At 41.7% G+C, this 14,463-nt stretch overlaps 1 protein-coding gene across 2 annotated transcripts in view; it reads left to right on the top strand.

The window, feature by feature from the left end:
* The window catches only part of LOC128599494 (solute carrier organic anion transporter family member 5A1), a 41,424-nt gene that overhangs the window by 21,918 nt on the left and 5,043 nt on the right, over nt 1–14,463 (top strand). For both annotated transcript variants that reach the window (XM_053611123.1, XM_053611122.1), the window contains exons 3-6: nt 5,542–5,674; nt 5,751–5,965; nt 7,575–7,739; nt 12,348–12,546. In XM_053611123.1, the coding sequence (XP_053467098.1) occupies nt 5,542–5,674; nt 5,751–5,965; nt 7,575–7,739; nt 12,348–12,546 (712 nt within the window). The remainder of the gene's footprint in view (nt 1–5,541; nt 5,675–5,750; nt 5,966–7,574; nt 7,740–12,347; nt 12,547–14,463) is intronic.

Here is a 14,463-nt window from a genome sequence, read left to right as displayed (position 1 = left end):
ATCCACCCTTGAGTATAAATCATGTATCCAGGCAGCAGCGCCAAGTGATTTTCTTTGCAGTGCACGAGATATCCATCCAGACTGACGTGCTTATGCCTGGTTCTGTGAGATTTCTGCACAAATGGAGGATCTTGCACACGCACCTACCTCCTCCTTGCATGTTTGCGACAGTTTTTGACATTAATTGTGAATAACAGCTTTATCCTGAACAGGGTTCTAGGAATACTGGGTTGAGGCAGGAGTACAACCTGGATGGGATGGTAGGCCATTACAAGGATCCATGCACACACATTTCACAAGCTCATTCACACATGGGGGCAATTTATCATAGCCAGTCTAGCTTCCGCCATTTTTTTGAGAAAGACAGACCGTAACCCGCGCTTCAACTGGAGGATCGAAACCCTGTAAAGCCTGGAGCTGTGCTACCCTGATATTATATTTCTCTTTGTAAATGTGTTCTTTTCTCTGCGCTTCACCTGTCTGCCATCTATTCCAAACTTTACTGGATAGATGTTTCTGAGAAGGATACATGATGCACAAATTCACCCAAAATTCTGAACATTGGTAGAAAAGCTGTTCTTGTAATGCTTTCCAAATGGGGACATGTTATCTCGAGTGTAAAGTGATATATATTGTTTAACCAGTGATCATATGGAAGGGTGTGCTGACATCTTGTAGAAGCCTTAGTTTCATCGTCCTGTGGATAAAAATCACACTCCTTCTCGTGCTATTAAATGGAGCTTCTACTCCGCTATGCTTCACTGTTGGACCCTCTGGGGAATGTTGTTGTTTTTTTGGGGGTTTTTTTCCCCCTCATAGTCATAACTTGCACTGCGGGTTTCATTAATTCCTGCTCTATAAAGCAATGCCTTTGCAACACCCGACCTTAGTCGTTAATTTCACGTGTCCCTTGGTCTGGTGAGAAGGTCTTTTGTGTAAAGCGCCTAGATAGATGCTCATTTAGGATTCACAGCATGAGCCCTAGTCGGGACGGTGGTTGATTATGACGATCCAATGCTGCATAGCCAGCATATTTTTCACTTCAGTGCCTCTTCCACCCTTCCTGAGGGTGTGTACGCTAGCCCAGGCTCTGGAGCAAAGCCAAACAGCAGGACACTTTGAAGAAACTTCAGCTATATGACCTTTTCCTTGTTTTATTCAGGTAGAATGGTATTATCCTGATGAACTGAAGCAAGTAGTACCTTTATGTAAAGAAGAAATAATCATGACTGGACATGCTTTTATCTCAAAACACTCAAGGAAAGGGTGGTGATGTAGCAGAAAACTTACAAAGTGCTGATGCTGGAAACTCCAGTCTCAGACACTAGAGAGTTCAATAACTGTTAAATAAATGTCTCCTGAGAGAAAACTTCACCGGAAAAGCTGTTCTTTGAATAAATAGCGTGTTTTATTAATCTGTTTAGTATTAAACCTGGATTATGTGTTCTGTCCACCATACAAGTCCCTTTAGTAAAGTAAATTTACGTCAATTTAATTTAATTCAATTTACTAACCCAGCTGATTTTAATTTGCATAGATAGGAGGTATAATTACTTACGGGTTTCAGCTGATTCCTTGCCTTGGAGAACTGCTTTTTCTTAGCATGTTCAATACTTTTTTTCCCGTGTCATTCTACTTTATTACACATAACTTTTATTTATGGACATTAATGTTGTGAATTCTTTATATGTGTGGATTTCTTGAGTTAATACTGATGTCTGGTGAAAATTTCATGTGAATAACCTCATTGGAAATATGTTTACTGAGGGGAAAAGAAAAAAAAAAATGTTGACTCGTTCAACACTTATTTCCCCCACTGTAATTATGATGGGGTGTATGAGTAGCACGTGTAAGCTGCCTAGACTTTTATTAACAGTGTTGTTCAAAAAAGAACCGATATGGAAACTGTCGTTTGTTGAAAATATTATACTTCATTTAATTGTGCACTTGTAGCTTAGCCCTGGAGATAAACTGTCTGTGTTTTGAGTATATATCTTTTTAAATACAAATTTTGTACAAGGGTCTGAGACTTTCCAAAATGTGTTGGAGATGTTGGAGTTTTGTAACATTTTACGAGGCCGCAAAATTCTCCCCAAAGCTCTATACTGCCTGGTTTAATCAATAAACATCTCTGCAGTAGACCATTCTTTCGTTCTTTTTTTTTCTCTCTCTCTCTCTCTCTCTCTCTCTTCTTGCTCATTTTATAGCTTTCTGTCTGTTGCTGTAATGAAAATCTGTTCATTTAATCAAACCTTCAGTTAAAATTGCTACTGTGCTTTTACACCTTCGGGTGTCGAGTTCGTTATGTGGAATAAACATTCTCACAGACGACTGCGGTGTCTTTGCTCCCTCACAGTCATTCGAGATGTTAAGTAAAGAAAACCTCCAGCGACCACTTTGCTCTTACGAATACTCATTATCTCAGCTTGTTCTCAATAAATTATATTAACATTGAAGCGTTAATGAAATGACCCAGCGGTCCAGCTCTGGTATATCACATATACCGTATGAACCCATACCCATGTATGTTGTCAAATCAATGCAAGACCCCTGTGTTTTATCATAAACAGCCCGGAGTGAGTGAAATATAATGAACGTTTGTGCAAAGAAAGCGATGTTTGTGACTCTGGGCTGGTGGCACAAAGCAACGTTTTCAGGCTGTTTCATGAAAAATCTGACCGGGTGTCAGAGTTTCAGCTTACCGGACTTTGAAGTACCAGGGTGCAGTGGGAGGGTGAAAGAGTTCAACGGAGTAGAGCAGTCACGCAGCGTCTATTGTATGTGATCAAATAAAGAAAGACCGAAAGTGGATTTGGGAATTCTACCTGCTGCTTGCTCTGTTGAGGATCTCCCCAGAAGTGTGGTCAATAGACAGAGCTGTAATCGCGCCTCTCTGTAAAATGAATGCCATTGAAACGTCTCCTTCAGAGAGAAAGTTTCAAGCAGAAGATCTCGTGATATGTCACCTTCTTCATTCTGCCTTAGTTTCTTGATTAAATATTGCAAGTCTGCTGGAATTTTTATGCTTTTTTCCAGAAGTGCAGGACTGAAAAGAAATCATTCATGCACTCATTAGTGTTCATGCACATAGTCATATGTGCACTGGGTTTTAATGACCGAAACATTAACACATCCTGTGGTAACAGATGACGATCTTTTATTCAATTTTAAAGTGGCGGTTTGTCATTTTTTTTAGCACCCTCTGCTGCCTGGAGGATGATTCGTTATAGCAGTGAAAACACTGATATACCTCTGTTGAAGTTGCACATGTGTAGAGGATGGCCTTTTTAACTGGAAAGGTAGAACTGATTAAACTAGCCAGATTCATCGGATGGTAGTATAGGATGCAAGTCATGTTTGTGTTTTCAGGCTTTTAAGTCTATAAATTTATATATATTTTTCAGGCGTATAAATTTATATAAACCTTGAAAGAACTAAAACTATATAGGACAAGCTGTTCTTTCTCCACAACTACTACTGGGTTTGAAGAAAACATGCAGAGCTAATTTCAGGGCCAGAAAAAATGTCAACAGAGCCCTGAATCAAAGAAACTATTGAGATCCCACTAGTTTACATTTTTCTGTCACACTGTTGAATCACCATTTTTCGAATGTACGTTTTATATTGTAAGACTATTATAGGTCTAGAATCACTTTTTAAAAATACAAACCGCACCTTTAAATACCAGCAGCATGGTACCGTGCAGTTGCCAATTCATAGCTCTGACGTTACTGCTTTGCAACAGTACCTTTTAAGGTAGTATTTGAAATAAAACATATTAACAGTTACTTAAAGCGTTAATTTCATTCATATTTCTGACTCCCAGTGAAGCTAAGGTAACCGATAGGGTGTATGAACACTATGCCGACAAGATTACTGAAAATATGTTGATAATTAAAGGAATTTTTTTTATTTTTAATGAACTGTCTTGCAGCTTAATGGAAAGAAATGGGCTTTAAGCCTAGCATGGGATTTTTGTTGTTTAGCTTTGAGAAAAATGATGGACAGAGTACTTGCGTCTTCTGGTAGATCGATTGGCTTCTGATTTATGATGTGCACGTTCATATCGGACTGAATCGCGTTTTCGAACACCTTTACTCTCCGTGTCGTTCCGATGATCGATTGCAGGATATTAACAGATTCAGCACTGACCTGCTCGACCTGCTGTAAGCGCATTTGATGTTGCGTAACTGATGTCGGACACGGCAACATTATCGCTGTATCGGCTTCAAAATTCGCCAGAGGCGACTTTCTTTGTGACATTTCTGCACACTGACTTTCCACCATGCAGCGTAATCAGTACTTGAAATATGAGCTCGTTGTTCTGTTATTTGCTATTTAGTTACATTTTATTCATATAGAGTTTTTAACAATAGACAATTTGGATGTAGATTTAGATCCCTGATGAACGATCAAGAGTCGACAGTGGTGAGGTGAAACTCTGAGACGGCATGAGGAAGAAACCTGGAGAAGAACCGGACTCAAAAGGGAACCTGTATTCTCCTGTTTTTATAAGCAAAATCAAGCAAATGCTACAATATTTGGAAGAGCGTGTAATTTTTCGAAATTATAGCAGATTTTCCGCAGATTTGGGCCAAGATGCATTATGTGACCTCATCACAAAGCGCATTAAGCCCTCCTCGATTCTTGTGCATCGAACATGAGTACAGCTTAAAGGTCTCACTTGCCAATAACCGTCAATTTTGTGCAATTGCGATTTCCGCACAAAAACGCCACAAATTTTGGGAAAAAATGTCGCAGCAAAATCGAGCATTTTTGGCCGCAACAATCCCAAAAAAACTCGGTGAGATCCTGTATGTACTGATCATTACAGCGGTGTAGAAGACTAAAGGACAACTGTTTTGGAAAGTTGTTCAGTATGATCATATGGTGAATAAGGGTGAGACCTGGGCAAAACTGGGATTTTGCGAAGTGGAAATATTTAGGGTGGCCGCGTGGGGCTGTCCACAGAAAAGGCTCGGTCAACAGTGGAGAAGGCGAGCATTAGGTCCTAAAGGGCGTGGAGCAACGGTGAATAATTAGACGTGGCTAAATCTATATTTGTGGGGTTTGGATTTAACCATCTGACTTATAATAACTAATAAGCAGGTGTATGGTTGCTGCTTTCCTCCTGCCTTTTGATTGGCTGCTTACTTAAGGACCTGCTTCTCCAGCCACGTTGCATTACAGCTGTAATCACTTTTTGTGCAGAAAAAGTCACGACAGGGCATGTGCGCACACTTTCCTAGAAGCACCAAACCAACCCTGTTTTTGTTTTTTTGTTTTTTCCCCAGTTAAAAACATATCAATTTAAAGGGCACAGTGCTTAATTAGTTGGTTTTATATAGAGCTTCTTTATATAGAGAGAGTGAGTTTATATAGATCTAAAAGACGGTCTTTATGTTAATGGTTAGCCAATTAATGCATGAGCAAATCAATGAGTAACTTGGTTATTAGCTGAAGTGGGAAGAAAATTGGAAGCCTTAATTAGGATTATTATGGTGGATAAAAGGGCTGAATGGTAATTGTGTCTGTTCACAGCTATCATGTATGTGATGGGCGCTCTGGGTCCTGCGGCTGGGTATCTCCTAGGAGGAGTCCTCATCGGCTTTTATGTGGATCCCAAAACTATAGTTAATATTGACCAGAGTGACCCTCGCTTTGTAGGCAACTGGTAAGATTTTACATTTTATATCCCTGAGCAAAATAAGGGGCAAATATAGAGGTCAGCTCCTGTCTTTTGTCTTCAGGTGGAGCGGCTTTTTGCTGTGCGCCATCGCCATGCTGCTGGTCATTTTCCCCATGTTCACCTTCCCCAAGAAACTACCCCCTCGCCACAAAAAGAAGAAGAAAAAGCTCGGGACTGATGATGACACAGCCAGCGAAGATGACGTCATGAAGGAGAAATCCAACAGCAAAGGTCAAACGGTGACCTCTTCCATGGGCTTTGGGAAGGACATCAAAGGTAAGTCTTTGTTTCTTACGAGGTTGAGCCGATGAGGCTCGTCTCTACTGTAGGTACAGAAGGTTCCTTCGGATTGGCATCAGAAATCTAGAAGCGTTATATGCCGTGCAGTAATGCAGAGGCTTCCCCCAAATTGAAGGAAGTTCTCGTAGGAAGGGACATTCTCGGATAAATAGCAGCCGTGTTATCCGGGAGCGAAACAGGTCGCCCGCTTTTCCTCTAAATGAGCTCCCAGGAGGCCGCCTTCGCATCACTGAAGCACACGACACGGTTCTCTGCTCCTGTGTTAGCGCTTTTTTTTCTGTCGGCACAGCCACTTTGAAAAGGGCCCCAAAGAAAGGAGATAAATTGGTGATCTGAGGTAAAAAGATATAAGCGGAAATGATGTAAGCGACCAATATTTGTCTCTTGTAGTTTGACTTTGAGAAAACACGTGAACTTTTGAGCGCTCGTTAACAGACCATATAGTCTTGAATATGCAAACTAGGGATAGTGTATGGAATTGTGTTCATGAAATGTATAAAAACACATTCTTTTTTTTGTAATTCTGTCAAAGGGTTTATCCATTTTAAACACTTAACAGTAAATACAGGGCAGTAGTGGCTCAGCGGCTCAGGTGTTCATCAGAAGGACGGGGGTTCAAACCCCAGCACCGCCAAATTGCCACTGTTGGGCCCTGGAACAAGGTCCTTAACCCTCCCTGCTCCAGGGCTGACCCTACACTCTCCCCAACTTCCTAACACGCTTGAATATGTGAAGAAAACAATTTCATGTACATTTATCTGGGGTTTTTTTTTTCTCCATGCTTTTGTTTTGCTCCTGCACCACTGTAATTATTTTGAAACACCTCCAAAACACAATTATTAGCCTGCAGTCGGCTGTGTTTCAGTAGACACTACTCTTTTCTCACATACGTTTACTACCGTCACACCTCATTACCACTATTGGAGCAGAAAAGCCTCAACTTTCCTGTAAAAGCGTTTTCAGTTCAGCCTACAGCATCCTCTGCCCACTTGACTTGCATGTGCACAACCTCAAGAGCTAATTCTGTGGATTTATGACGTACATGCTGGCTTTTTAAAAAAATTAATTACCAGGTAAAGTGTTCAGAGAGGCAATGCACTCGTGTGATGCCGATTTATGATTCAAGAACAAATGAAACTCCTGCGCATTACCATGGTAACAGGAAGGCCCATACATGCTAATTGCTAAGCAAGCTCGTTGACCGCTACAACAATGCGCTCCTAAACATGTTTAATATACCCGGAGCGACGAAGCAGCACCGCTGCTGTCGAGGAGATTTGTAATCCTAGATCCGCTACGATGTGTTATAACCGTGTTTGGGCCTTAAACATGAATCCAGTTTTTAAATCCTGCTTATAACCTGCCTGCTCTGTGTGTCTGCACTGTTAACTAATTCAGCATCTTTATTACAGATCCCTTTCTAAAATCCACTTTCTTAGTCTCCTGCATTCCAGCGGAAATTCTGCGATGCAGAAAAGATGAAATGCGAGTGCAAGGGGACACGAGGGAACTGATTACAGCTCTGCTCTATAGATTCATCTAATGAGGCTCAACAGAATCCCTGACGCTCGTGTTTCTCTCGCAGAGCTCCCCAAGGCGGCCGTGAGGATCCTGAGCAACATGACCTTCTTGTTCGTGAGTCTCTCCTACACGGCCGAGAGCGCCATCGTCACCGCTTTCATCACCTTCATCCCCAAATTCATCGAGTCGCAGTTCGGGATCCCCGCCTCCAACGCCAGCATTTACACAGGTAGTACATCCTTTGGCATTGCCAATTAAATTACTCTGTGCTGTTTATTGTTCTTTTAAATTCTCCACTTTTTCACCTCGTTCCGTCGCAGACCCCTCATGCTCACGACTCGGGTGCCTCCACAGCATGCTAATTTACACGTCGGATAATCGTGCAGGCGCGAGCAGATGCATAGGTGTGATGAGTTTATTTTTATGGTGCTTTCCACTCGAGCCTGTGTAGGCAGAGCAGATTGCTGTTGAATTTAAAAAAAAAAAAAAAAAAAAAGGTGATTTTTTTTTCCTGACAAACCCCTGTCCGGAACCGTAGCTAGTCGCTCGCTTCCCTTCCAAAATGGCCCAGACGCGATTAAAAAGCTTGCTCTGTTCATTTCACTTTCTATTTTATTATCTAAAGAGCTTTCAGTAAATCCCTCCATGTTTATCAGGCCTTGACATATGGCTGTGACTTAACGAACAAGCACAGATGCTTTCTCACTCAGACTTGGTGAGTGGCCAGGTAGCAGTGGAGAGGTCACAGATTAATTCTGCCTCTCAGGGTCTCTTCAGTGAGAGCTGGATGTGATCCAATACCAAGGTCAAACACTCAGTAATGTATAGTTTCCTGTCCGTGTAAACATTTATTTCGGTCTCGGGACTGTTTAATGTAACCGAATATTTCTTCAGTATTTGGCTCTGGTGTTAGGAAACGTGCTGTTTTGTAGACATTGACTACGTTGACACGGACAGCAGTAATCTAATTATTGGCCTTATTCTGAATAAGACAATATTCTGATTAAGGTGTTTACATGAGTTGCATTTAGAATATTCCTTTCATGTTCCCGTTTTACTTGTCATAGAACATAGATCGATTAACGGCACACGTCATTACGTCCCCACGCCACGCCGTCTGACGTCCCTCTAGAGTTTCACGTATGTACATTCAGTTCGTCTTCGTTATGGTACCGTGTACAGTTTTGGGTGTTTTTATTTTTAATTTTACGAACGCTTCAAGTGCAGTTAATTATTTGTCATGCTGTACGTGCAAATTTGACGACTGCTTGAAGCCATGGGCTGCGTCCCAAACCGTGTACGTACCGTCTATATAGTAGCGGAAATACATGTATTTCACCTAATATATACTGTAGTAAGTAAGTACGCGGTTTTGAACGCAGCCGTGCTCTCTTGTTTGCCGTGTGTGTACATGTCGTGTCACAAAATGCGGTGAAAACTCCCACACGGCGTTAATAGTGTGATTAAAGTGTGTACATGTCTGTAACACACGTCGATAATGCGACTAAAACAGGAATACTCCACACGTCTTAATTCCATTTGTGTTTACTTCGAGTATGACTTTAGTCGGATTAAAGTCATCAATAATCGCTGTTTACATGCTAGATTCTTAATCATAGTATCGTCTTAAATCGGGTTAATATCGGATTATTGTCGTCCATGTAAACGAACTGACTGTGATAGAGCATTGGAAGCCCGATGATGTGCATGATGCAGAGCAGGTGTTCAAATGGCAGCTCCAATCACGGCTTGTGCTGCCTGTAGCAAATGTGGTAACTTTCTTTTCATCCACTTTGCTACATCCCTGAAATGCTTGGTGCACACTTAAAGAAATACACCCTCCTGAAAAGCATTAAATATCCAGTCGTTCTCTGAAATACAGTATTGATGTGTTAAGTGATTCTGCTGCTAATTTGTTGTTCGGTGCTGTATTTCCTTTATTCCCCATGAGAAGTTCGAGGTCGTCTTCAGCACTGCCGGAGTCGCAAAGGGACCTTTTGTTATTGCTAAGGCAGTTACAATGGTAATAAATAGGAGAAAAGATTTCAGAGATCTTAAAGAAAGTGACAACGGCCTTAACTTCACTGTTAGCGCCTATAAACAGAAGAGCAAGAGCTTGTTTTCTCGCATGTTCCCAGAAACTTTCAATGTCACGTTGATGAGAAATCCAACACTCAAAAATCCCAGAATGCAATGCTGCAATACGAAGCGGTTGCTCCGAGTTACGCCATCGACTCGACTCTAGTTAGCTAGTTACAGATCTATGAAATGACGAGCTGATGGTGCTATTAGCGTGAAAGTTGAATCTTTCGGAAGCTGAGTATATAGATGGGGACATGAGAGACGGAATAAGAAACTAAAGCGCCGCTGCATTGCTCTCTTTAGGTGGACATGAAGCGAGGGCTTCTTCTTCTATGTCGATAAGAGGTTTAAACCGTCCCATGTTCAGCACCAGCAAGAACTAAAGAGAATGGAGGATGGTGTTATTTCTGATGCTTTCCTTGCGGATACTCCAGCAATGTGAGGTTCTTCAGTGTATGTATACAGTATATGGTCCTGCATTTGCCATCATGTTGGCTTTGTTTTCCTCGTCACAAAATATCTAAAATTGTGAAGCCCAAGCACTAAGTCACTTCAAAGTGAATGTAGTCTGATTAGAGCACATGTCCAAAAAATCCTTTTGTTAATTGAATTTGAATTTAATTGATCTAGATTGTAAAAATTCAGATTTTATGTGATTGTGAGATATTTGATTGGATTGGTTGGTTGATAGCCGTATAGTGTAGTTCAGTCTTGCCATCAAGACCATATGCAGTATCTGTGGTAGGAAAAACAAGAACATGGATAAAGGTGCCAGCGTCTCACTCACTCACCTCTTCAACATACCACTTGTCTGTGTGTTATTAGGATTTACCGAGAGGTCAAAATTGATGGTTTGGATTCTATGGCTAGTGTGTCTTTATCTGAAATGTTGTTATGGTGTTAACCTGGGGGATGCCTTCTCAGATAGCAGTCTCATAGTTTGGGAAAGGATTATTTAGTTCTCACTAATGTTCAAAATGTTATCCGATACATTAGTACAGGAAATCCCAGGGTTCTACGACGGAGTTGAAGAATGCCTCTTCAAAATGGGTTTCACAGGGTTTATGGGAAGAAAGAAAACGTCAAATCTCCGGATTTTAAACTGATTTAAGTATTAGGTGCTACGTGCGGGGGACGTTCGATGTATTCGGAGTCGGGTTACGCAGCCGCTTAACTGAATTTTCTGAGCGCCGCATTCAGAGTCTGCAAATGAACTTGAATACGTAGTTCACAGCAGATTCTTCTGTAGATGCATCAAGACTGCCTTTTTCAGTAGTGTCTTCAGCACCACCTTTAACGTTAAGTGCTTGCTCAAAACAATCAGGGATAGAATATACGGACTGAAGAAGGAAATGGCTTTATTTATTTATTTATTTATTTATTTATTTTATAACGTTGTCAAATATATTACGAAGCAAGAGGCAAGTTAAAACTTGGAAAAATGAAAAAGACCAGTATGAAGCTTTATGGCTGACAAGATGCCGTGTATTAAAATAAATCTAACAGGAATCTAGTACAGTCCCCAATATATTCGACAACGATTAGTCCTAGCCCTTTAATTATCACGTTAATCACAGCAAAATGGTTTGATACGTGTCAAACTATATGTTTGAACATCAGCTATATTCCTTGGTCTTACCCATTGTTTTGAATGACTAAGAGAATTTGGTCTGTGTTACCTCATATTTATACCCCTGTGAAACAGGAAGTCACGGTTGAACAATTTCCTGTTCCTAGTCACCCATGTGTACTAAAATAATGTCAAATATCAATGGCAATATGCTTCAAATTTTTTGAACCCGTATGAATGCATAGGGGTGCCATTAATTGTCGCGTACACGTATTTAACAAAGTTATATATATATTTTTTGGGAGCTTGAGGCATGTTCAGCATATATTCTATTATATTATATACTCTGACATATTATTGTACTGTCTTCTGTACAGCTTATCAGCCTTTTCTTGTCTTTTTTTATGTGATTTGTGCACTGAGAGGGAAAGACTAATCCCGATTGTTTTTAAAGTGCTTTGAACTCCTGTAGCAGCTGTGCCGAGAACTTCTGCGGAGTTTCACATAACACCCTGCCCTGATCTTGAAGAGTTTCTCAAAGAGTGTGAAGAACTTTCCACCCTCTCTCTATCACCAGGAGCTGCGTTTGAGAGCACACTTGTAGCTAATTTTAACCAGAAGGGTGTGGAAAGGGTCGAAGTTGTCTCATCGGTGCATATTTTTACCACCTTGTGAGAACGCGAGAGCCTGTGAGCGTGTGCGTGTTGTAGCCTAGCGAAGCCCGACTGCGCGTGCGATCCCCACGTTCCTCAGACGATCATAAGCTCAGCCGAGTGATGATGTAACTCCTCTGTTTTTGAGCTTGCCTGCGTGCGTGATAAAGAGGGAGACAATGTGGAACATGGAAACGATAATCCAGAGTGGCACAGCTGTTGCCCTGCGCTCCCTCTGCGCCCGTCATACATCTGACAGCTGATGAGCTCGGGCAGGAGCAGGCTGCGAGGCAGCCGTGCAGATCTGTACAGTGACCTCCCCGTTCTAGGAGTCAGCTTTGACTTTCACAATACATTCATTCAGCTTACTGCTGAAACCTGAAGCTTCTCTCTGTGAACTGTGTGTCTGTTAAATGCTCACATACTGTATAAAAAAATAAATAAAAAGTGTTTTCGAATATCTAAACGATAGGTGTGGGATCTGATCACGTTTTAGAAGAAGAAACGCAGAAATACTTTTCTTCTGTTTCAGGTGTGATTATCGTACCCAGTGCTGGCGTGGGCATCGTGCTGGGCGGCTACATCATCAAGAAGTTGAAGCTCGGCGCTCGTGAGTCGGCCAAGCTGGCGATGATCTGCAGCGGAGTGTCCCTGCTGTGCTTTTCAACGCTCTTCATCGTGGGTTGTGAGAGCATTAATCTAGGGGGCATCAACATCCCATATACCACAGGGTAAGGCCTGTTACTAACTAGGAGGATGCATGTGCACGTACTTGTTAAAAATACCATGTGATCCCGTGTTGCGTCGTCACGATAACGTACTGAGGAGATCGTGACAGGAGCACACGGGAGCTACCAACACACACACAGCTAAATAAAATCTTCCATGATGCCCGTGATTGCGCGATGCTAAGTAGGTTATTGACGAGTGAGGAAAAAGGCCGTACTCGGACTGAAACAACGGTACCGATCCGTTTCAATGTAAAGATTGCGTGGCAGTAATAAAGTGACCCAGATGACAAAGCTCAAGGAAAATGTCAGCGTTAGATAGATAAATAAATAAATAAATACTGCAAGCGTTTCAGGATTGTGTGCAGCTTCAGCGGTCGAGACGGATTTATTTTTACTTAGCGGCACGTTATTGTCCCTTTTTATGTCCTCCAATTCACCACATTCGATCGCATCTCGGGATTAAATCTTCCTTTTATTTCACCTATAAACCTCATCATGAAGAGTTCTAAAGTCTGGACGTCAGCAGTGCACCAAGGACGTTCAGAGCGCTATGAGGTTACCGAGTACACGCTGCTCAAAAGGTTGCACTTTCGTGTGTACAGGATGCAGGTGCAGGCCGTTTTCTTTGGTAAAACATGACTTTTTTCTTTTTTTTTTTTTTTTTACGGGTTGAATCGGTTATCAGTGTCGCATCAGTGTCGCAGTGTGGCAGATGGGTTTACGCGAAGTGATGTGGTGAGAATGTAGAACAAGGTGATTTGCGTGTACAGGGACGTACCGCACGTGCGATCAGCAAGGTAACATCGTAGAGAAATGATCAAATAGCAACAGCTGGATTAGAGAAACGAGGAACAAACTATGAAATTCCACACACAGCTGCTCGGAGGTGGAGGAAGAGAGGCGCCAGGTCGGGTCGTAAATGTGTGTGTGTTTGTTTGCGGAAGACGTAACAGGAAGTTGTGAGGCCCTTCCATGAGAAAGGACTGAGCCTCTGGGACGCAGTTGTGGAATGTCAACACTTTAAGGAAGACACTTCACAACTTGCTTTTATTTAAGAAGAGAAAAAAGGGCCCGCCTTTTTACCCAAGGTCACGGGGTGAACGTTAGAGCTAAATTACAGCCAATTCTGTCACACTGAGTCATTGTGCTTTGACTGGAACGCTGCGTTCACAGCTATCTGTCGTTCGTATATAGTGAAGCATCTGGTGACATCAGTGTGTGCCGTGTAATCCGAGGTGGAGAATTGCAGCTGTCGAGTCCTGGGCAAGATCTAAAATAGCTTTGTAGTCAGTCGTATATTACGGCTCTTTGTATTCACTTCGGCACGTCGAGTTAGCAAAGGTACGAAGGAAATTTCGTTACGGTAAAGAAAGAACTAAAGGATCCTTGGGTGGTAGAAGTGGTAAAATGTTGAGTCATTTATGTTCTGCTTTGAAATGCTTTAACCACTGTTGACCTTGAAGGTAGCTATTTACTGAAGCCTGAGTAATCACCTATAAACACTCGGTCTCAAAAAGGGCCTGGAGACGGCGCGCTCTGTTAAACAGTACAGGATTTCAGATTTATTATTTTTTTGAGATCTTTGCGGCCAAAAAAAGCTTGATTTTTTTTTTTTTTTTTGCTGCAGCTTTTTAAATAAGAAAATAAATAAAAATGCAATTTGCAGAGATTTTTGCGCTACTTGAATTGTCGAAATTGCGATTGCATGAAATTGTTTAGTCTAAGCGAGACCTTTTAGCTGTACTCGTGTTCGCACGTGAATCGAAGAGGGCTTTGGCTGAACGTGATTTGATTTTGAACAGGTTTGCATGGTTTTTGCGTGAAATCCTGGAGGGACTGATAAATATATTAAGCAGTCTGCTGTTGTCTGTTTATACCACCGCACTGCTGAATGGTCTGATGATTTGAGATTTTTGA

This window comes from Ictalurus furcatus, chromosome 23 (assembly GCF_023375685.1).
Source record: "Ictalurus furcatus strain D&B chromosome 23, Billie_1.0, whole genome shotgun sequence".
In the NCBI taxonomy this organism is placed as follows: domain Eukaryota; kingdom Metazoa; phylum Chordata; class Actinopteri; order Siluriformes; family Ictaluridae; genus Ictalurus; species Ictalurus furcatus.
This window is presented reverse-complemented; position numbering and strand designations above follow the sequence as displayed.